This window comes from Bufo gargarizans, chromosome 3, assembly GCF_014858855.1.
Source record: "Bufo gargarizans isolate SCDJY-AF-19 chromosome 3, ASM1485885v1, whole genome shotgun sequence".
NCBI classification, from domain to species: Eukaryota; Metazoa; Chordata; class Amphibia; order Anura; family Bufonidae; genus Bufo; species Bufo gargarizans.
This window is the reverse complement of record NC_058082.1, coordinates 447,486,923-447,512,064: the sequence shown is the minus strand read 5'-3', so window position 1 is coordinate 447,512,064 and position 25,142 is coordinate 447,486,923. Positions and strand designations below refer to the sequence as shown.

At 39.7% G+C, this 25,142-nt stretch overlaps 1 protein-coding gene across 2 annotated transcripts in view; it reads right to left on the bottom strand.

Moving 5' to 3' along the window:
- Window positions 1-23,234, bottom strand: part of KCND3 (potassium voltage-gated channel subfamily D member 3) — a 430,682-nt gene extending 407,448 nt beyond the window's left edge. The window contains exon 1 of one of the 2 annotated variants that reach the window (XM_044286505.1): window positions 22,064-23,234. In XM_044286505.1, coding sequence (XP_044142440.1) covers window positions 22,064-23,169 — 1,106 coding nt within the window. In that variant the 5' untranslated portion in view covers window positions 23,170-23,234. The remainder of the gene's footprint in view (window positions 1-22,063) is intronic. The other variant, XM_044286506.1, reaches the window with a different exon arrangement.
- Window positions 23,235-25,142: the final 1,908 nt, after the last annotated feature.

Sequence of the window (25,142 nt, the reverse complement as noted above, 5' to 3'; positions counted from 1 at the left end):
AACCATTCTTTGAGAGAATAAGGCTCCATTCAGACGCGGCCCGACCTTCCGGTCCACTCCTCAAGAAGATAGAGCATGTCCTATTCTTGTCAAAAATAGGTATTTCTATGGGGGTGCCAGCTGGGTATATTGCGGATCTGCAATGCACTACGCATTGCAGATCCGCAATATACCCAGCTGGCACCCCCATAGAAATACCTATTTTTGACAAGAATAGGACATGCTCTATCTTCTTGAGGAGTGGACCGGAAGGTCGGGCCGCGCTCCAGAAATGCGGATGCGGAGAGCACATAGTGTGCTCTCCGCATCTCTTCCAGCCCCATAGAGAATAAATGGGTCTGCACCCATTCCGGATAATTGCAGAACGGATGCGGACCCATTCTACGGACATCTGAATGGAGCCTAACTTGTGTGTTTAGGGTCCTTGTCTTGCGACATGACTCACATTCTCTTGAGATTCCATCAATGGACAGATGTCCTGACTTTTTCCTTTAGAATATGCTGGTATAATTCATAATTCATTGTTCCATCAATGATGGCAAGCCTTCCTTCCTGTCCAGCAAAACAGACTCAATCCATGATACTACCACCACTGTGTTGCACAGATGGGATGAGATCTTTACGCAGCGTTTCCCTTTATCCAAACCACAAACTTTTATTTTGGTCTCATCTGTCCACAAAACAACATTCCAATAGCCTTCAGGCTTGCCCAGAGGGTCTTCAGCAAAATGCAATTGGGCAGCAATGTTCTTTTGGAATCCAGCAGGTAGAAATTTGGTGGTAGTAGTGAACCATTCAATCAGTGCTTTTTCATAAAAAGATTTTTCCCTGGTGGTAGCCTCAAACTGTTCAATCAGTGCTTTTTCATAAAGGTAAGCTAATTTGCAAACAAAGTAATAAAAGTAGCTTTTTAAAAAGAAAAAAGAAAAACACTAAGCCTATCAAACGCCACCAGAACTAGTTGATGCTAATTTGCATATATTTTTCCCCAGAAATGCAGCTCAGTATTGGCTGGACTACAATACTCATCATGTATATTAGGCTCCATAATGAGAAAAAGTACCCACCAGACAACACATATATTTTTCCCAGAAACCTAGAGTAGCATACTAAGGTCTCACTTTTGCTCTATCTATCTATCTATCTATCTATCTATCTATCTATCTATCTATCTATCTCTGTCTCTCTCTAAAACCAGAGAGTCTCATAAACAAATTTTCAGGGCAATAGTAGCAATAATTTTTATGGTACAAAAATCTGATTATCCAGTCTAATAGGGATGGGGCCATACATGAAATGGGCATGGTAAAAATGTGACATACTGTACTTGCCTTTCAGAAGAAATAAAATGTATATACTGTATAGTAGAACTTTTTTTTCCTCATGCCTTTCAAATTTATATAGAACATGCAACCAACCTGCAACATTTAAAGTTACCTTCTGATTTAAGAAAAAAAAGTATTAACTGCGGAATGAAGAAAACACTGGCGACCTCTTTTATCTTTTTAACTGCAGATCCACAAATTCCCAGGGTCTTTTTCTGCCATCCAATGCAGGTGACTGTATTGCTTCTGATGCTCACTGTTTATTTGGTAGCCTAAGGCACTTTCTACTTGTCCAGCTCTGCTCTTGGAATGGTCAGCACTCTTCGTGTGAGCAGTGCTGGCCAATCCAATGGCAGCAGGAATTGTCTTGGGCTACCAAAAGCACAGTATTAATCAGGCAGTCTGAGCAGTGATGTGGCCATTTTGGATGGCAGAAGAGGACCCCTTGAATTTGTAGATATGCACCTGAAAAGTTCATGTGAATCATTTTTCTTGACTCAGAGGGTCTGTTTAAATCACAAATAGTGGAGGCGATCCCTACATCATAATAAAAAAAAAGAATACAGAACCCTTTACTTATTACAGACACTAGGCAAGACCTCTAAACAAATACAGATCCTAGACTTCTAAATAGATACAGATGCAAGAACAGGCCACCCTAAATAAGGACAGACACTCGACCAGACCCCTTAACCAGACCAGACTCCTGAGTAATAAAGATGGCAGACCAGACTCCTCCCAACACTGACTCCAAACCAAACTGCAGCTGTGTCACTCATAAGTTGTGATCTGACAGTCTGGTGTTGACAAATACACCTATAGAGAATTCATAGGCCTTTACTTCCACCACTTGATATGTTTTTTGTTACGCTTTTGTGCCCTTATAAATATCTGAAATATTTTTAGAGGTTTTGCAACTGAGCATGTGTGACCACCTCAGTGAGGTGGACAGAGAGATGAGGAAACAAACAAAAAGTGGGCAGCGCTATAAAGACACATTTTATTGAATTACTCAGTGGCTATGCTACATTTTTAATTGCATGCAATTACGAAAGTATCCAGGTGCTGCCTTGAATTTTTTTTAATATTATTTGTTGACAACACCTTTAAATGAAAACAAGCAGCAACAAGCTGCAATACCAGACACAACCACTACAAAATAATGCTCAATCCTTTTCATTCAGCCGTTCATGGTGTTTCAGGTGTTCAAACCTGCCAATTTAATATTGATAGCCTATCCTAACTGCACAAATGCATGAAACTCAAGAGATCAGCACCCCCCTGCTGCACCCTACAGTCAACTGTATTGATTACCTCAGTGTGGACACAGTTGAATACTGCAGCAGGGCACAGGCACTGATAGCTCCCGTTCCACCATCCACTGTGCTAGGCCACTATGCCTGAAGCCAAGGAGAGAACATATAAACAATGCAGGTGGCGCGATGACATCATTGCACCTGCCTAGTCTGGGACACAGGCATCTCAGGCTTCAGGCCAGAAGAGGCCTGTGTTGTGTACTGCTTTGCAGATGAATGGTGGCATGGAATGAGAGAGAGAGGTGAGTATTTGATTTTTTTCTTTGCTACTTTGGGCACTATTACTACCTGGGGCACTAAAGAGGACCTTATTATTATTAAGGCACTAACAGGCAGCCTTATATACTGGGATTGCTGAAAGACAGAAATTAAAGCACACAGGCGCTCCATGGTGAACTATGCATGCACTAGAACAGCACTCACTCGCAACTCTGAGAAGCACATTGACCCTTCAAGGGAAGGAATGAAGGTTACCTCAGCACCACCCACTGGTAATCCAGAGGGATCCCCAATCCAGAGGGATCCCCAATGCTAGCAGAAAAATGCCCAAAAGTAGCATGCTGAGGAGCACAGGATACTACAGAGTTGCTTTATTTATTTATTTAACACGTTTCGAAAGCATGCCGATGTCTTCATCAGACACTGATAAAGAAAGTGAAGAAAGTGACGCACTTTTGAAACATGTTACATGAATAAAGCAATTCTGTGGTCTCCTGTGCACCTCAGCCTGCTTCTTTTGGACAATTTTCTGTTATTATTACTGGGGGCACTATAATTGGCCTTATTACTACTAGGGGCACTACAGGAGGGCTTTATTACTACTGGGGCACTATGTGTTTGTTTCATTTCACTACCATATTTACTACTGCAGTATAAACCAATAATAGCAAATTCCTGAAAAATCCCTTCAATGCATTTTACATAACAGTCCAGATGCTCAATTAAATTCAAACAAAATACTAAAACTACTTCATCTGAGAATATTCTGTATTTTAATCTCAGATTAAAATTAGAGATGATCAAATCCCACAACGTGGAATTTGATTGGAATTTCAGGATAAATTTGATTCGCCTAGAAGCTGAATTTCCTCGTGCTTCATGTCAGTGAATCAATTTAACCTGGAACAGTATAAAAAACTAAAAAATTAAAACTTACCTCCATTTGCTCACTACGGGCCGCAGCCTCCATCTTGCTTAAAGATCTCGGCCGAAATCTTGTGCGGCACGAGATTACAGGCCGCACAGGATTTTGGCCAAGATCTTCAAGCAAGATGGCAGCGACCAGCCTGTCGCTAGTAAATGGAGGCATTAAGTTTGATTAAATATTTTTTTTATTGTTAATTTTACACTCAGATGCAGCGATCATGTATGAACGCGGCATCTAAGGGGTACAATGACGGCGGCGGTGCTATCGCAGCTCTCTGTCATTGCACCTGCTACTTACAAAATATGCGCTTTGTAATGAAGTAATTCATCACAAAGCTAATTTTTGGGGGAAATTCGGCGAATCAGCCAAATCGAACTTTTTAGAAATTCGCTCATCTCTAATTAAAACTATTTCCCAAGCAGTGACAAATATGTGTATGAGACTGCAAACAAAGGAAAACATGAAACCTCCTCCTGTTGCCAGGCAACAAAACCAATGATAACATTCTAGACAATGACACTTGAATGAATAAAAAATACATTACAGCTTTCTAATACGATGGAAAGTTACATTTTACATATATACCCTCAAACTGGGAAGAAAATACATTGACAGATATAAGATAATTATCAGAACAGTTTCTTTATGGATTATAACTAATAATATGTTTTGGTATAATTTGCCAAAATATATGTTGAACAGAAATTCTTTAACCAGTTCTGTGAGTTATGTCACTTTCGAAAAAATATTATTAGAGACAATAGCATTAAACTGTTAATATTAACCTTTTAAAAAACAGATAATTTGGATAATTCCAGACACAAGCAGTTGTCATACACAATGAAAGTTATAGCTGGTGTTTTCAAGCCACTAATGGAAAATACATTATTATCAATATAGGAAAAATGACACATAAATAAACATAGTAATTAGAGACGAGTGAAGTTTTGAACAAATTTGTTTCGACAACTTTGCCAAAGTTAGCCACGAAATTCGATTTGTTACAAATTAATTTGTCACAAATCATTATAAATCAGGTATACCCAGGCCACTCTGCCTTAGGGTGGGGCCACACGGAGAGGCCATACTGTTTTCTTTTAATAATGAAGTATTCACTGTATAGTTCTTCTTCATTGTTAATGGCCCTGTGGCACCTTTAAACAGACTGTCGCTGGTATAGGGTTTTGCTGGTTAGGTTGGGGGGGATAATAAGCATATTATTGCTGTTCCTAAATGCAATCTCCTCCAGGTTATTTGACAGTAAACACTAAATATTGATCAGCTCTGGCATACCCACTTCTCCAACCCAAGCTTTATCCTGTCCTACAGGTGGGAGCCCTTCTACTGCCATATGCTTTTCCTCCTTTTCCACATCATCTAATATCAATGAGAATAGTTAGTCAGGAACATCCAGCTCCTCCTCTCTCTGCATCTTGCTGACTTTTCTAGGACATGGAGGCCAAAAGGAGGGTTTGTAATAAGTGAAGACAACAAAAGATGAGGATGGTCATCAGTAAGACCTTGCTACCCTAAGGGGTGCAGACTGGATACTATTGTTTGGCACTGGAATTATAAAGGCTTTCATCTTATTGGTATTGAATTACATTTACGGCTGATATAGGGATAAGTAAATGTAGGAATAAATAAAACTGACCTAGAATAAGTCTCTATTCCTGCCCTCTCCCTGTACTCTCCCTGCACTCTCCCTGTACTCTCCCTGCACTCTCCCTCTCCAGTATTTTTACATTAATTATTTTCAGCAACACTGTCCATAGCACATGAGCGCTTGCCACGTCTCTCCATATGCTCAGCTCACAGGACAATGGCGCAGATCGCACAGGATGAGGGTTTTATAGGGCCGTGACATTACAGGAAATGACTATCTGCGGATTGGCTGGCTGTGCGGCATTATGGGTGATATCGTGTTCCCAGGCTTCTTACTTTCACTTTGTAACATGTGCGGCTGCTATTTTAGGAAAAACTGATTTGTTAGCATGAAGCGCGAGGAAAATTGGATTTGTTGCAAATCTAAGTTTTCCGATTTCTACCTTGAATGCTTTACTTCGCTCAATACTAATGGTAATATGTAATAAGACAGTCGATGCATAGACAAAGAAGGATCAGTCCGCCATGTTGTGGTAGACTTTTTGTATGATCCCTAAACAAGGGATCTAACCATGTTGTCTGCAATGCTCCCGAGTTGATGTAAATATTTCTTCTCTGACTGGAAGAACATGTCTGGGATGAACATGTATCCTAACGTAACAATATAAAGTAAATAATATAAAGCAGACTAGATGGACCAACTGTGTTCTTTTATTGTCATTCTTTTATATTTCTATGTGTGTGCCTCCAATATGACCACCCCTAGGAAAGTTTTTAAGAATAAATGAAAAGAAACATAAAAATAAAACAATTTTCTCACATTAAATTCATAAAACATTCCCTTTAAGAATGCTGATAAGCGACTTCCTGTATTACATAATGCAACTGAAATATTCATGTGCCCAATACATTTTTTTAGATGCCCCATTTTATCAGCTACCTACAATGTTAGGGATGTCTTAAGCTGATTCCAAATGAGAACCGTCAACCTCAGATCAGGTGATTTGGAGATTTGGAGATTATCTCCTGTTTATTTTCCTGTAACTTGTGAAATGTTATGAATTATACAGCAAACAGGACTTACATTAATTTTAGAATACAACTTATGTGTCAGCATGCATGTCTATTAAGCCATTTCTTCTTTCCTAAAGGCTCTGATATGATAAGGTACTGTAATATTCTTTACTCAGGTTTTAGCCTTTTACTTGACTGGAATGACTTTATGGAGATAAGGCAATTACTGGATTCAGAGCACAGAACGACGTTTAGAGTCAGAAACTGAATATCCATGTTTCATTCGACTTATCTAGGCTCTACAGCTGTTGATTCGAGAGATCAGAATCCAGCTCAAATTAATGTGGTTTCTCTTTTGGATTCAGTGGTTTAAGAGTATATAGGCCTGGTGCAAAGTCATCACTGCTTTCTCACATTATATACTGAACTGGCGTCTACAACAAATGGCACTTTGCCTAAAGGTTAGATATGATTTTCATGATTTACCACTTTTCAATCTGGATGATAAATGAGTTGATTGGCCTGTTGGACACTATATATAGATATGTGTAATGACTGAAACTTAAAGTAATGCAAATACACAATTCTGCACTGTAGTACCAGAAATAAATTATGTAGAAAATATGAAGCTTTTTGTGAGTCATCTTAAGTATTAGATAATTAGTACTAGAGTGTTAGAGTATTTTAGATATTGTTATAGCCAGGTCAACCCTTACAAATATTTCAAGGGCTTTTTTGCTTATTATATTTCTGATAAGCCATAAAACTGATTGGTTTGGGGTAGGGTTGAACGAATTGAAGTATCCAAAGTAGACTTCGATTCGATTTTTCAGGGAAATTTCAATTTTTCCATGAAGTCGAGTTTCCTTGTGCTAATTGTTAATCAATCAATTTTCCCGAAAGTGGCATTAAAACAACATATCATACCAAACCCCTACCTCCTCCATTTGAGCACAAAAAAGGCCTCCATAGCCATCTTGATTAAAAATTCCCTGCAAAATCTTGTGTGCAGTGATGTATCATGTCACCACGCGGGCCAGGGTGATCACACACCGAGCAAGATTTTGCATGGGATCTGCAATCAAGATGACTGCGGCAGCCTCTACTCGATCAAACAAATAAGGTGAGTATTATTATTTTTATTGTAACTGATTAACCCCTGAAAGCGATGAACGTGGCATCTGAGGCGTTCAATGACGGGGGCGGCAGAATTGTCATTCCCCTTCATTGCATCAGCATATTTACCATCATATTGTGCAGAATGTTTTGTATCTTTTTTCCGTGATTTTTTTGATTTGTCTTTGTCTCTCAGATTTTATCATTAGAGTGATAACATATATTATGTTATGTTTGCATCTATTGTTCTACTGCATTATTCTCCGTGACTTTATAAATGTAGCCATGCACATCCGCATAGTTACCATCATATCATGCATCTTTTTTCCGCGATTTTTTTTATTTGTCTTGTAGGAGTGGTACCTTCAGGTGTGAAGGCGCTTCTATTCTGGGAGTAGCATTCATGTGCGCTTTTGCCCCACCTATCTAATTGGCGACCTTGATTAAGGTGGTACATATAGCTGTGTGTGGTTCTCCTCTCATTGGTTGCTGATGCACATAGAGGTAACTAGGAGCAACACACTATATGCACAGGGTCTGCTCTCTTGAATATAGATGCATAACGGCATAGGTAGGTTTAGAGCAGGAGCTGCCTGATCTGAGACCACCGTGCGCTGGGTAGGTGGGCACAGATGTGTTTTGATCAAAATATATTTGCTAAGAGTCTCAGATGTTATCATTAGAGTGAGGGCTTAGTCCATATATTATGTTTGCATCTATTGTTCTAGTGAATTATTTCCGTGACTTCACTCGCTACTTAAACAAAAATGTGCTTCGTGATAAAATAATTCTTCACAGAGTGAATTTCTTTATGAAATTCAAAGAAGCAGACAAATTGAGTTTTTGTAAACTTCACTCAGCACTAGTTGGGAGCCACACTAACATTCAGATTAGTTAATCCCAGATCTCTCCTTCTCAGCTGGCTGTTAGTAGTTCTTTCCATATTTCTGAATCCTCAAGCAGAAAGCTCTTTTAACTAAATGAAAGATATACCGGTATATAATATATATATACTTTAAAGGGGTTTTCTGGGAGTTGAATATTGATGCGGTGCTCTCTTTGTGGCCTCAGATTCCCACTCATAAATTATGGATTACCTATTGTGAGGATAGGCCATCAATTTGAAACTCCAGGAAAAACCCTTAAAGACTTATACCTCATTGTAATTCCATCAATATAGAGTTGCAATAAGTCTAAACTTATGTGCTAACATTCATATACAACCTACTACAAAAAGCTTGAAGGTGCTGTCACATATTTTGCATTAGGGCCTTCAGTTTCTACTTCACCTCTAGTGGCATTCAGTTATCAGTTGTCTTGCAGTAGGATGGTGAAGAGTGATCTGGTTCCGCTACATTTAAGAAAATGTGCTTTCCAACACTTTAATGCTGATGACCTATCCTCTGGACACGTCATCAGTATCTGATTGGTGGGGTCTTACACCTGATAAGCTGTTCAAGAAGGCACCGCTACTTCTCCTTAGGCTAGTGACGACACGTTCATTGGTCACGTGGCCAGGGGCGGCATCAAACTGGGCCCGATCCTGCTTCAGTCCGACTTCAGAGTGGGGAATTTCCCGTCTTAGGACTCCCTGCTCTGACTCCATATATGCATGTGTCCATATATGGAGTCAGTGTTATGAACATGAAAGGGGTATTCCCAATAATGGTCATTATGCTTAGGGACTCCCCGTGTATGTAAATCTAATTTAGACTCTATTTTTTTAAATGTCTCTGTGGGGATTCCAACTCACAACCATCCACATTAAAGGCAAAACGCTTAACCACTAGGCTGTAGAGATCAATGCTAGTCAATGCTGAAAAACCTCATAGAAGTTTCTCTTGTATAATACAAGAGAAACTTCTATGCAGTTTTTAACAGAAGAGAAACTTCTATGAGGTTTTTCAGCACTGACTTAGCTTTGACTTAGCATTGACTTAGTATTGACTTAGTATTGACTTAGTATTGACTTAGTATTGAGCTCTATAGACCAGTGCTTATGGTTCTTGCTCTTAATGTAGAAGGTTGTGAGTTCAAATCCCCACAGAGCCTTTTTAAAAATAGAGGCTGAATAAGACTTAAATACACAGGGTGTTCCCAACAGTAAAAAAAAAAGATTTTATTGAGAAAAAAATGGAGCAAAACGTAAAATATGATCAAATAACACCCATATTAACCTACACCAGGGATCAGCAACCTTTGGCAATCCAGATGTTGTGAAACTACAGCTCCCAGCATGCTCCTTTCACTTCTGTGGGAGTTCAGAGAACAACCAAGCAAGTGTGCATGATGAGAGATGTAGTTTCACATGTTGTTTAAGGATTTTGCTTTTAATGTAGAAGGTTGTGAGTTTGAATCCCCAGAGAAACATTTTAAAAATAGAGGCTAAATGAAACTTAAATACACAGGCTGTCACCAACAGTGAAAAGTTTGTTTTCATTGAGAAAAAAAAATTGAGCAAAATGTAAAATATGGTCAAATAACACCCGTATTAACCCCCACCAACCTTTTTACTTGTGTAACCAGTATTTTTTGTTGAAAAGATGGCAACCCTAACAGCCCCCCCACTCAGGACCTCTAGAGGCTCGCTCACTGCAGCAAGCTAAGCCTCATCAGGGCTCACTTTGTAAAAAATACATTTTTCTTCTTCATTGCGATATTCTGACCCTCATAACATTTTTATAGTTATGTCCACAGAGATGTGTGGGGGCTCATTTTTTGAGGGACGATCTGTAGTTTTTGACAATACCATTTTTGGGTTGTGTATGAATTTTTATTCAATTTTCTTGGCGATGCCTATAATGCTACTTTTTGTTTCTTTTTATTTTGGGGGTGATTTTAATTTTAATGTTATTTTTTATATTTTCAAAACTTTTTTAGCATTTTTTTTTTTTTGTTAAGTCCCCCAAGTGGACCACAACTTACAATCATCAGGTGTAAATTGCTCCATTATTCTGTATAGAAATCACTATATCACTGTTCAGTGCTGCCATCTAGTGGCCTGAACTGGAATATCCTAACAATGAGCCTGGAAGCCTAGTACAGGCTGCGACTCATTTTCGAATAGGGTGCTTTCCCTGATCTCCCTTGGGGGAAAGCGCGCCTGAAGCGGAATCTTGCGTTTTTAACACTCTCAGATGCCATGAGTGAGGGGAACTCGTTGCTTCGAGGGGAGGGGGCATGTGGCGTATTCTGGGGCCATGAGGGTGAAGAACTGTGTGAGGAGCTTTACAGGGTGTAAATCTGTGAGGGAGCGCCGGAATTGACAGATTGTAACTGTGTTGCTAGTACATTATTGCAAGATTTGGGGCCCCACTTTAGATTTTGCCCAGGGCCACATTTTGTCTAAAACCAGCCCTGCATGTGGCCTAGGCGAAGCTCAGCCCTGTTGATATGAATACCTAGCACAGGCACTCAGGGGCGTAGCGTGGGGGGGGGGCGGAGGGGCCGTTGCCCCGGGCGCCAAATTGCAGGGGGCGCCAGGCATCCGAAATTTCAATGAGGGCTACGGGAGCCTATGGCTCCCGTCCCCTCCGTTATGCCCCATAGGCTTCAGGCCTAGTGGCCTGAAGCCTATAAGGCAGTAGAGCAACGCAGGACTCGGTCACGATAACCTCACTGTGACCTCCTGCGTCGGGTCTCGCGAGATGACGCGATGACGCGGCGCAGGAAGGCACAGTGAGGCGTTCGTGACTGCCTGCGGCGGGAACAAGCGGGGATGGAGATAGGTAAGTATTTTTTTTTAATGTTACCTTACCTAATTGCAGAGGCTCTGGCGGCAGTATGGGGGGTGGGAGAGGAGAGGAGAGGACTGGAGCAGAAAGGCTATATTCAATGGCATTGGCACAGCAATAAGAGGGGCGATTATATTAGCAAAGAGGGGGGCCAGTACATTAATAACAGAGGGGCCATTACATTAATAACAAAGAGGGGGACATTATATTAGCAAAGAGGGGGGCCAGTACATTAATAACAAAGAGGGGGACATTATATTAGCAAAGAGGGGGGCCAGTACATTAATAACAAAGAGGGGGACATTATATTAGCAAAGAGGGGTCCAGTACATTATTAATAAAAAGGGGGCCATTATATTAATAATAAAGAGGGGGCCAGAACATTATTATTATTAATGTAATGACCCCCTCTTCATTATTAATGTAATGACCCCCTCTTTATTATTAATATAATGGCCCCCTCTTTATTATTAATGTAATGCCCCCTCTTTATTATTAATGTAATGGCCCCTCTTTATTATTAATGCAATGGCCCCCTCTTTATTATTAATGTAATGCCCCCTCTTTATTATTAATGTAATGGCCCCTCTTTATTATTAATGTATTGGCCCCCTCTTTATTATTAATGTAATGGCCCCCTCTTCATTATTAATATAATGACCCCCTCTTTGTTATGAATGTAATGACCCCCTCTTTATTATTAATATAATGACCCCATCTTTGTTATGAATGTAATGACCCCCTCTTTGTTATTAATGTAATGGCCCCTCTTTATTATTAATGTAATGACAACCTCTTTGCTAATATAATGGCCCCCTCTTTATTATTAATGTAATGGCCCCTCTTTATTATTAATGTAATGACCCCCTCTTTATTATTAATATAATGACCCCCTCTTTATTATTAATATAATGACCCCCTCTTTATTATTAATGTAATGGCCCCTCTTTATTATTAATGTAATGACCCCCTCTTTGCTAATATAATGGCCCCCTCTTTGTTATTAAAGAGGGGGCCAGTACATTAATAATAAAGAGGGGGCCATTATAATATACAGGGGGAATGAAAGCTATCTGTCTGGCTCTAGCTCAGTATTGGGGGGCAGCAGGATGACAGTGTTGAAGGAAGGAGAGCATGATAGTAAAGTGAGGAACCTAAATTTTTTTCGGTGAAACTGCAGAGACGAGAAGCGGCTGAAAGAAGTTATCATGGTGGTCTTATCTCTGAATGAAGACGTTGAGGAGAGTCTACATCACAGGAGACGTCACTGGATGTAACAGGTATGGTGCGGTATTCTACTGTAATAATAATGTCCATCCACATATCTGTTTCATGGTAGGGTTGGGGGAGAAGATTGAGAATTTGGCCCATACTGCCGCATTCTGGCCCCAGACTTCAGGTCACACTGTACGTGTTCAGAATTCTGGGGCCTCACACCCATCTACTACATTATCTGTACTCAGAGAGTTATCTCTGTGTTATCAGAGGTGTAACATAGGACTGCTAGTGATCTACTACAGTATCTGTTAAAAGTGGCGTGCCTGGGGTAGGCGCGGGGGGGGGCGCAATTTTTGGCTTGCCCCGGGTGCTGGCAACCCACGCTACGCCACTGCAGGCACTATACTATGCACAGAACTGAGCTTAGTAACCACGGAGAAGACCACAACGCTCACTGGAGTGCCGGTTTACTCTAAAATGGTTGATTGGTGGGGGTGTCGGACCTCCACCAATCAGATACTGATGAACCTTCCAGTGGATAGGTCATCAGTATTAAAATCTCAGAAAACCCTTTTATGTAAGATGTCCAGAGGTACATTAGGTTTTGAGACATTTTAGCACCTGATATAATCTGTGGTGAGGTTTTACCCAAGCCTAAGAATCTTAATCTGTGCTCTAGGAGCTCATGCACACAGCTATATTGTGGAATTTTTTTGTACGGAGCCATAATACAGTACCTATAAAAGTCTGAGGCCATACCGTAAGTTTGTATGACCAATGGCATGCTCTATATCAGGACATGCTCAATCGCACGCAGGATTGTAGAGATGTTCTGCCCATTGCCTCATATAACGGTGCCATATCAAGGAACCATATGGTAGCACTGATAACTGTGCATTGCTGTAGGGACTCTGCGTGTCTCTGCTATATCTATGATGCATAATATTTACATACATGTTACTTGTATGACTTGGCTGTAGTTTTCAGGACAGCCACTACCATTGAGGGTGGGGTTCAATAGCATTCATTATACTGTATGTGTGCTAGAACATATGCTGTCGGTAAGGTAAAATCCTGTTCCTCAGTAAATCATATGCATTATATGTGCGTGGATGTCTTCTAGGCAAAAACAATCACAAAGGTGAAGAGAGCCCCTCCATTTTCAACAGAGCTCTAAATTTAAACATGTCAAAGGATTTCACATAGGCAAAGGGAGCAGAGAACAAGAGCAAGCATGAATTTTTACTTATGAATTATTAAATGTTTTCTGAATAGTAGAGTTGATACTGTAAACAAACATAAAATTTGCAAGTTGTTTTTGCTTAAAAATGAACATGCTGAATGAACCTGGAAATGAAGAGAAGCCATGAAGATTAGGTGATATCTACTCAGTTGCACATGAGAATCAAAGCAACACCGAACAATATGGTGCCACACACTGTTATAAATAAAAAAAGGTTATCTATCGAAATCACTATAAAATAGCAATTCTTTCACTGTAGGCAGGTCCACTGTATTGCCCATATGCAATCAATGCAAGAGCAAGTTTTCCTTTCTATTACAAACATAGGTTATTGCAATAAGGAACCTGATACACTGTGTTATGCCTATAGCATTATTACGTTCCCTCTGCCAATAGAAAAGCACTAAAATGGCTCTAATGCATGTCCAAACTTGGGGTTAGGCTAGTTTTACAGCAGTGCAGCAAATCACATTTAACTGCTCTGTTATAGAAGCAGAACAATGAAATTAAAGGGGTTGTCTGGGTTCAGAGCTGAACCCGAACATATCCCCTTCTTTACCCAGGCAGCCCCTCTGAGATGAGCATTAGAGCATTTCATGCTCTCTCTTGACCTGCACTGAATTGCACAGGTCAAGAGCTTTTTCTGCAGATCTGGTATGTACCAGGTCTCTGCTAGGAAGAGGCTTCCACCTAGCAGTGTTCCTGATGATGTGTCACCAGCACTAATAGGCAGACTTGAAAAACGGACATGAAAAATAGATGAAATTGATTGGCAGTAATTTCTAGACATATTCTTCCACGATATGGTAGGCCCCTCAACTAAAATAATGTCCCCCATAGTGTAGGATTTTTTTTTACTGCCCCCAGCTTTAATTACCGCCCCCAGCTAAAATAATGTCTCTGACGGTGTAAATAATTTTTTTATAGTGCCCCCAGCTTTAATAATGCCCCCATGTAGGCCCCCAGCTAAAATAATGTCCCCCATAGTGTAGGAATTTTTTTTACTTTCCCCAGCTTTAATAATGTCCCCCTTTAACCCCTGGTAAAATAATGTCCCCCATAGTGTATGATTTTTTTTTTTTACTTTATTGCCCCCAGCTTTAATAATGCCCCCAATGTAGGCCCCCATCCTAAATAATGTCCCCCATAGTGTGTGATTTATTTATTTTTTTACACCCCCAGCATTATAATGTCCCTCATGATTTATATAATGCCCCCATAGTGTCCCACAGCCAAAAACAAAACCTCACCTTATCAACTTCTCTTCTCTCTTCACTGAACAGGACCTGCTGAAGGTGTGTGATGACGTCACTGCGCGCTCCCACGTGGTTACGTCACCACGCATATTGCAGGTCCTTCGGCAGGTCCTGCTCAATGAAGAAAGAAGAGACTGCCACACCGCGAACAAGAGGATGAGGTGAGTTTGAGGGTGCACTCCTGTCAATTGGCCGTTGAAAACATGTCCTATTTTTGACATGTCCTATTTTTGAATGGACTCTATTCACTGCCATTTAAAAGGACGGCCATGTGAATAGCCTCATAGACTTTCATTAGTGCTAAAAATGGCCGTGTGACGGCCGTTACTTAGACGGCCGTCACACGGCCATTATTCACTGTCGTGTGCATGAGGCCTTAAAATGTAAACATACAGTGCAGGCCAAGGGAGAGCATCGGAACATGAAATGCTCCAATGCTCATATCAGGGGGCTGCTTGTGTGAAAAAGGGAATGTGTCCAGTTTCAGCTCTGAACCCAGGCAACCCCTTTAATGGAAGTGCTGAGCCATCAAATTATGCTTTTAATGCATGTGGGGATATGTCAGACTGCAGGAAAAATACATGGATTGCCCATCCACATATTATACATTGATCTACTGCTGCTAGGCATAATTTATAGGCAACTTGTATACATTTTGATGAAAATACATAAGCCCACTCACCACATCAAGGTGGCCTCTTTTAAGTGGGTACCTACACTACACTGTACTTACTGAAAAGTGGCCACCTTGATGTAGATCAAAGTGTATACAAAGTCCCTCATGTACATGTCTATAAATCATACTTAGCAGCAATAAATCAGTGACAGCAAGTAATTGTGTGATCCTTGCGTTTTTTTCTCTATATTTTGGCACATTTGCATTCTGTCCCCTTTCTTTTTATGGTATCAGCATTCTTTCTGTTCAAGCCAGCAGCAGTCTGGTTTTAGAGACCATATGGAAGGGTGATCTTTTAAGATCTGTTTACACGGTTCAGTGTTGCATGGTGATTGTTGTTGCTGTGGTGCTGTGGGTTGGTGGGCCGTGTGCCATGGGTGCTTAGCCTAAAAGCAGAGGTGTTGTTGGGATGCTGGGTCTCAATGTCTGTAGGTGCTGTATTGCAGGTCCTGTGCCAAATTACAGTAGTAATCCACTCAAAGAGGCCATCTTGGCATGGTGAGTGGGCCTATGCTATGATCCGAACACATACAAGGTATCTCCTGAACATGCTTATACATTATACTTAGCAGCAATAGATCAATGCATTTCATGTGGATGTGTGAGCCATGTGTTTTCTTTTACAGTTTGGGAATATGCTACTCCATTCATCTATCAACTCATGTATGACTGAGCTGACATCTACAATGGACCCAATTATATAAAAGATCCTATGATGGAAACGCATTATGGAGTAAAATTGTCACATTTGCATAGTATAACTCCTATATAATATCCAGTGCATGAGACATGCTGAACATGGACATCAATTCTGACAATTCCCATAAGCACCATAACACTCTCTCAGCCATGAAATGGATTGTGTGCACTGAATATACCTGTAAGTAAATCTCTTGAGTATTTGCACATGCACACTGATCACTGCACAACATTAATGCTTGTTAAATATAATCTAAGATGTTAAGATATGTTCTATGTAATGTGGTCAGATAAAACAAATCAACGTCTTCATGGATAATTTTCCCAATTTCCTAGATCTACATTGTGATGTTGAAGGTACTTTGTGTGCCAATGTAATTGCTGTTGATATTCACAGATCTATGTTGTTTCAGTTATTCTTAATAAAATTATGTAAAATTATTGTAAATTATGTAAAATACTTAAAAAAAAAACTTTTGAAAGCAAATACTTTTCTTCAGCCAATAAAGGATCAGAGGCATATTTATGGGAAGTAGAAACAGTAAGTTGTCCAGCTCACCCAATTTTATCCTGTGACTCTGTGCACGGAGCAGACCCAAGCCAGTCCAGACATCATGAAGTGCAGAAAAATAGAGGCTCCAGCACTCGTGGTATAGTTTTGTAGGTCCCGGTCTTTATTACACCAAAATTGTATAAACATACAGTATACAGTGGCACCCCTCTTCACTCTCCCAGATTTACGCGTTTCGAACTATACAGTTCTTAGTCATAATCCCATAATAGGGATTATGACTAAGAACTGTATAGTTTAAAACGCGCAAATTTTGGAGAGTGAAGAGGGGTGCCACTGTATACTGTATGTTTATACAATTTTGGTGTAATAAAGACCGGGACCTACAAAACTATACCACGAGTGCTGGAGCCTCTATTTTTCTTCACTGCATATTTATGGGGCCCAAAGGTAGAAGTTACAACTGGACCCTAATGTCTGAGGGAGCCAAAAGGACTGTTTCACCTATAAGACATTGGTATTATAAATTAGACTTGATAGGTGGGGGCCATGTATTTTGAACAGGGGCCTAAGGGCCTCAAAGGGAACCTGTCAGTTGGTTTACTCCCCCTAAGCCAACGCCATGTTAATTTTGCTATTTAATAGCTTTAGCATCATGCTTTTACATAAACTGCATGATATAAAGGTTATAATTTACAGTGTTTTACGCAAATACCTGATTTTAGTCATGTTGGAGGTGGCCTTTTAGGGAATAGTCATGCTGTACAGGCTAAAGTCATGTCTCATGAGTAATATGTAGTAACATAGTTTGTAAGGCTGAAAAAAAGACCTCTGTCCATCCAGTTCATCCTGTTATCCTGCAAGTTGATCCAGAGGAAGGCAAAAAACTTTTGAGGTAGAAGACAATTTTCCTTATTCTTTCCCGACTTCAATCAAGTAGTCAGAATACTCCCTGTATCAACAACCCTTCTCTAGAAATCTAATAACTATTACTGTAATATAATTACACTCGAGAAATACATCCAAGCCCCTCTTGAATTCCTTTATTGTACTCACCATCACCACCTCCTCAGGCGGAGAGTTCCATAGTCTCACTGCTCTTACCGTAAAGAATCCTCTTCTATGTTTGTGTACAAACCTTCTTTCTTCAGACGCAGAGGATGTCCCCTCGTCACAGTCACAGAGATCTGACCCCTGATATATTTATCCATAGTAATTAGATCTCCCCTCAGTCGTCTTTTTTCTAAAGTGAATAACCCTAATTTTCATAATCCTTTTGGGTACTGTAGTCCACGGTATGCACAGTGAAGCAAAATGTACTCACTTCAGCTCCTTCTGCGAACCGAACATGCAATTGGTGACATGAGACTGAGTTGAGGAGATTGGCGCATGTATGTGCAGTATGCACATGAAACCTAGGCTAGTACATCTTGCTTTAGTGTGAATGCCAAAACGACATGCCCTCAGTCTGAACTGTGTGACTATTCTCTAAAATGGCCCCAATAACATGATTGTAACTTTGTTTTTTCACAAGCTATATCATATAGTTTATGTAAAAGTATCATACTAAAGCTATTATCTAATGGGAAATGTTTGTTTTCTTGAGTAATCTCTTATGCAACCATCACAGCGGTGGATAGCTTTATAGGTTCTCGGATGGAAACCCAGAACCAGAGTAAAGCCCGCCAGTACATACTACTAAGTGACTATAAATCTAAACTCAATAACATCAACCTTTCAGTCAAAAGCCAGATCTACTGGTGAAAATCCCCAAATATTACTTCCTGAGGGTTTTTAAAAGGGTTGTTTGAGTGTTTCATACTGATTGACCTATCCTCAGTATGGGTCATCTGTATGTGTTTGATGGGGGCACCTCTTTCCATCAGCTGTTTGAAGAGGCTGGGGTGCTCCAGTGAACAATGTGGCCTCCTTCCAGCTTTCCAAGCACAGAACTGTCCACTGGATAGCAGCAGTGCTTGATACTGTACCTCAGTCCCATTCACTTGGCCATGTGACTGATGAATGTGACGTCTCTAGTCTAAGAAGAGTGCCATGGCCTCTTCAAGCAGTTGATTGATGAGGATGTCAGGAGTTGGATCCCGCTGATCTGATATTGACAACCTATCCTGATTCCTGAGGAGGTTATTAATATCAAAATCTCAGAGAAGTCGTTAAGATATCAAACTGTGGTCCACAATTTCACTGGATCAGAATCTTGGAAAATATCCTCTTCATCCTGAGCCTAATTGGATAGTTTGCAATATCTTATATCAAGCTGCTATGAAAAAAAGAAACTTTTAGTTATGCCTTTGACTGTATTTTGTTAACGATATGTTATTTTTGCAGATATAAAAGTCCTGCTTTTGTAGTGTAAACCATTACAATACTTTCCGGTGAACAGCGGTGGGCTATGAACTAGAATCTGTAAGAATAAAGGATTTCATTAAAGAGAAAAAATAAGACCTAACATCATGTACTTTCAGAAATCTTATCAGTCATCTGAATACTTTCTACCTAAGGTAGGAAGGCACAAGAGAAATGAGCAGCCTAAATGTCACATAACAAAATGTATTGCTCAGCCTTTCTCTACGGAGGAATATGTTGGCAAATTTTCCATTGTCCTATTTTAAAATAAATGATCTTTGAAACAAACTGTGTGATATCACATTATAAAGGCAATCTCTATTGATCAGATAGCAATCAACCCCCTGGGCATGCTCTACTTAATACAATGTATTTAAAAAATATAAAGGAATAAGTAATTACTACCTTCCTTAATTAAGAACATTGTTCCTAAAATGGTCACACAAATCCAAATCTGCCCATTACATTTTCCTTTCAACATCAGTACAGAAGCAGCCTTGACAGCCAAGAATAGCTCTCATTAGTATAGCATAGCAACACTTGCAGTCAACTAAAGCAACTTGTAACAACTGATTTTCCACATGCTCTAGACTTGGTGCTCAGAGTAGGAATTTTTGACCTCTCCATTTGTTGCAAACCTGACTTAGCTTGCAAGGCTAACCTATTCTTCCACCTCCTGAAGTCGCATGTTGAAGACAGTTGAGAAGCAACCTTGGCAGCCAGAAATAGCACTCATTAGTATAGCATGTAAGCATAGCTACACTTGAAGACCAAAAAACCACCTTGTAGCAAGGAATTTCAGATGTGCCTGATACTTAGTATTCAATGTTAGATGCCTTGTCTTCTCCAAATGTTAAGAACATACACCTCCTTTCATAGTTAGCATATCCTTCTACCTTGTAATGCCACATATTTAAACCAACATATCTTAGAACACAATATAGAAAATTACTATTGCTAAGAAGGCAGGACGCGCAATTCAGATATAAGCTTGAAGCATGAATGCAAAGCAGCTCACAAGTCAGATGTATCACTGCCACCAGTGAAGTCTGATACAGACTGACCAGGATTCTAACGAAGTACTTATGGTCTTTAAACACTTTTGACACGTTAGAACTTTTGATTGGTAGGGTTTTGCAATATGAGACCCCCCACAGTTGCTAATATGAAGGGGCAGAAGTTCTTAGATGAGTGCTTTGCTCCTTCGTTTCTGCTTAGCTCTGTTTGAAGGTCCTGGGAGAGCTGAGAGAGCAGTGTATGGATCCAAAGAAAGTCTATTGACTGTTCATGGATTTGTACTGCGTTCAATTTGCTCTTTCTTTTAACTTTATATGGATCAATGCACTGCTCACTCAGCTCCTGAAAGAGATCCATGCAAAGCTGATCAGAAATAAATGGGCACAGAGGTCAGCTGAAAACTTCTCCTCCTTCATTTTATAGGTGTGGGCTTCAGCACCTGGATTCCCGCTGATCAAAATTATAACATGTTTAATGTTTTTAAAAATAAGGTACCATTCCATCAAATGTACAATACATATATATTGAATTTGAACACCCCATAAGTGCCCTTAGTTTAGTTTTATTTACCACTAACCTGTTTAGTAAAGCTTGATTTAGATAATATAGTATCATACACATTTGTCATATATCTTTTATATTTTCTCCATATGAGGTAGTGTAGATGGAAGACAACTTTGGGACTCCATGATGAATACAAGAAAATAGAGCCAATCACATTCAACAAGTTCAATACTAACTGTCAATGTATGAGACCTTCCATTACATCATGAACGTATAGTCTCACTGTAATGAGTTCACGTTTTTGTATGGTCAGTTCTTCCTACAATGAAACATCTTTGAGAGAACCACCCACAACTGCAATGGAAAATGGTCTTACAGGAAGAAAGATTGTCTCAAAGAATAGACCAGTCGAGATAAAATAGGATATAAACAAATTGAAAATCTGTCACAGACAATCTGTTCTTGATAAAGAGGTGGTCTTTTCAAAGAGGTCAAGATCTTCATGTCAATGAATGCTGGTCAGAGAGATTTGGTTGAACGGTGCTACTATTTTGTTTGTTCACGTAGAGGACCAAACATCTGAATGGCTGATTTGCATGCACACACTTGTATCATTAACAACAGGATACATGTTAGCCATACCCTTCCCCTTATTATGTACTTTTATTGTGAATCCAAGCATTGAAAATAGGATCAGATATCCTTGAGCTACTCCAGTGTATAAGTGATGTTACTCAGATGCAATACAGTATGAAAAAGGGAGGCCAGAAATTGTAAGCCGAAATCAAGGGTTTGAAAGCATTTCTTGCTCATAAAAGGATTATTCACAGCTACAGACAGCCCCAATCACAAGGACAGACGGCAAAGCTGCATTTTTCCTGTTACATTTTAATGTCTGTGCATATAAGGTTAATGGGATAATCTCAATCACGCCAGTTGTTCCTCTCATTCAAGTTAATGACATAGTGTTTAATGTATACATAGACCTCCCTGACTCCCAAGACGTCCTATAAAAAAGTCACCTTCATCTCATCAACAGCCAGCTAATCAAGAAAGCAGGTAGATGTAAAGTGCACACAAAGAATAAGCATAATTATAATCTGTTGTTTTACTTCAGCCCCATCTCCTCTAATTGATTTTGTGTGTCTGTGTAAGCAGCTTAGCGAAAAAGGAAAATGCATTTGAAATCCCAATGGAGTGTCATTAAATGTCATTGTACATGAACGGTATTCTACCTTAAGGAAATAAATGAAGGATTGCATGGCTATAGGAAGGTTCTTATTCTGTACTGAATGAATATAATAAGTGTAAAACTTACCCCAGCGTTGTCATGGTAACAATGGTATACCAAAACGAAGCCGGGATGCTAGTGAACTTGCTGGATGATGACCCTTTTTCCGCGTAAAACATCACAGTGGCAAAGATAATGATTGCCATTGTCAGTGAGAAAAGGAGGAATCCCAGTTCAGAGGCACAGCTCTTCAGGGTATACCCGAGAATCCGTAAACCCTGGGAGTGGCGTGAGAACTTGAAAATTCTGAAGACCCGGAAAACCCGCAGGGTGACAAAAGCGCCACTCACATCCTCATTGTTGGTCATGACTAAGCCTATGTAGTATGGCATAATGGCTACCACATCAATGATACTCATGACACTTCTCATGAATCTGTATCTACTTGGGGCTGCAAAAAGTCTCAAGAGGTACTCAACTGTGAAAATCATGACACATGCAGTGTCCAGGCAAAAGAAGGCTACATCAAATCTTTCACCACAAGGAAGCTCCTTATTTCCAGGCACAGTGCCACAGGGAACAGTCTCAACCACATTGGTGATCACGGACACTGCAATAAAGAAGCCAGTCACATAGTAGAAGACTAAGGCTAAAGTGCTGGTGTGGGGATTTTCAAAGGCTCGCCACATAGTCTGGCGTATATCAAGGGAGGGCATGGGTTCTTGACTGTGCTCATATTCATTGTCATCCATCAGCCTTTCTGCATTCTCTCTTCTTCTGTCTTTATATTCTTCATAGCAGCAGTCACCAATTATTTCAGGTAATATGCCATAGAAAGCCAGTTCTTCATCATAGGCAGAGATGCATTCATACCTAGGGTAGTGAAGCTTGCCAGTTCTGTAAAAATTTAGAATAGACCTGAACACTTCAGGGTCACGGTCAAAAAAGTATTCCTTGGTCTCCTCATTAAAGAAGAAATCCTTCTCTGTGCTTCCAAGTAGGGTGTCTGGGTACCTTTCCAAAGTTGTTCGCCAGGTTTGGAACCTCCTCCCACTAACATTGAGTATTATTAGCTCATCTTGTCTTTTGTTTTTGTCAGTTGGTGCCAATGGCATTGGGCAGTTGGCCACAGGCATCCACCCAATGGCAGCAGCCCTTGCAAAGGGCAGCCATGCTGCAACACCGGAAGCCATGAGGGCGCCAGGTCCGATGGGCTGCTTGAGTACTTTTAATACCAACTTGATTTCAGATCAACGCCATCTGCAGAAAAAAATGAATAAAGTCAATATCATCTCAATAGGCACCATATAGAAATTTTAACGTCTATAATGAAATTCGAACAGAACACAGAACAAAGTACAGGAGCATAACTAGGTAATTACTATTCCCTCTTTAACTTTCAAAATCACCAGCTCTTAATATATGCACAAGAATATTTTTGTAGCTGACCCTAAAATATTGATTTATTTTATTCATTTCTAAGAATCACAGAAAGCCCATAAATGATGCTATTAAATAATCTGCTATTGATTTCGATCTCCACAAGATAATGGAATAATATGCATTGTGAACACAGAAGTTCCAATAGTTACATATATCACATAGACTGCTATCGTACAATATAATATAGTAACACAATGTTTAATCGATGCTTGTTCAAGGTGCTTATATTTAAAAAGTAACATCTGATCTAAAGACTGAGATCTGGCCTATATTTCAAAAAATAAGTGGCAATGGGTAAGGCTTTCTCCTTGGAGGTTTCTGTTCATTTTAAATATGTTTGACAACCTTGTAATTGATTGTACATTGCGATATAAACTGTGGTAAACCACAAAAGTTTAATATACGGACCCGGAGCATAACTTGCCATATTATTTCCTTTATAGCGGTAATGCACTACTGGCAAGACCAAGGCATATTAACATTTTTTTATTGCAAAGAGTCAAGCAGGTCAAGATGTAAGTATGAAATACACATCTCTAAATATTTAAATTGTCAGTGATAGGCTGCGGTTCAACAAGAAAATTATTTGATGGCTAGATAGATAGATAGATAGATAGATAGGAGAACAAGTATATTGAAAAGTTTGGAAATGTTAATTTTCTAAACTGCTGAACTGAATTTTTCAGATAAATGGGATATAAAACATATCTCTAGTATTGGGCAAGGCTATGTTCACACCTCCAGTCCGGTGAGTGTTTCCATCAGGCTGTTCCAGCAGAAATAAGCCTGCGGAATTCACCAGATCCGGCATTGCCACAGTCTACTGATCACCACCGAATACCTATTAACTATATTAAGGCCGGTCGTGTCCAGCCTACAGCCAGCATTTATGCCGGACCAGCTTACTGGATCAGGCATGCTGGAGATGTGAACATGGCTTAACTCATTTAATTTAAGTATTAATTACCTTAGAAGTATCACTTTAGGGATCAAAAACTCATTTTCCTCACTATGGTTCTTTGGCCGGGTAATATAGCAATTCTTAGATAATTGTGGTTTACTCAAACCTAAACCTTTAGAAAAGTGTCTCCTAAATGTGTCAATTTATGCAAGTAACTGTATAGATTAAAAGACTGAATAGCCCTTTGTCAGCTCCATGGGCACTTACTGTATATCTATCTATCTATCTAATCGATTATCTATCTATCTATCTATCTATCTGTTTTATACCTGTCTATTTATCTATATGTAACATTATGAAACCACATCATAATATTGAGCAATCAGTCAACTGCCCTCGTTTCGAGTTGGAACTTTCTATCCAGTTACTGTTGCACATCATCTTTACCAGCTAAAGACTGACAGTGTTGCCAGGGATCCTGGTGAATTGGGCGCATACAGACTATTTTAGAAACAAGCTGTCTTGATCCAGAAAAACTAGCCAAAATAACATCTCGTTATGCACTGTTATGCACATATCTTAGAAAAGCCTGTATTATCATTAAAAGGTAATGTATTATCCGAAAATGTGCTATTATTTAAAATATTTTTATGGTAAACATGTGTTTAGAGTTTTTGGGTGACTTTTAATTTTCCATGTCACTATCTGTATTTTAAAAAATAAAATAACTAAAATTGTGCAGTTTTCAAGCTGGCCTTTAGGACTAATAATATGTCAAGAAGACTTTCTTTTGTATAAAAGGTTATTTTTCATTAGCCATCA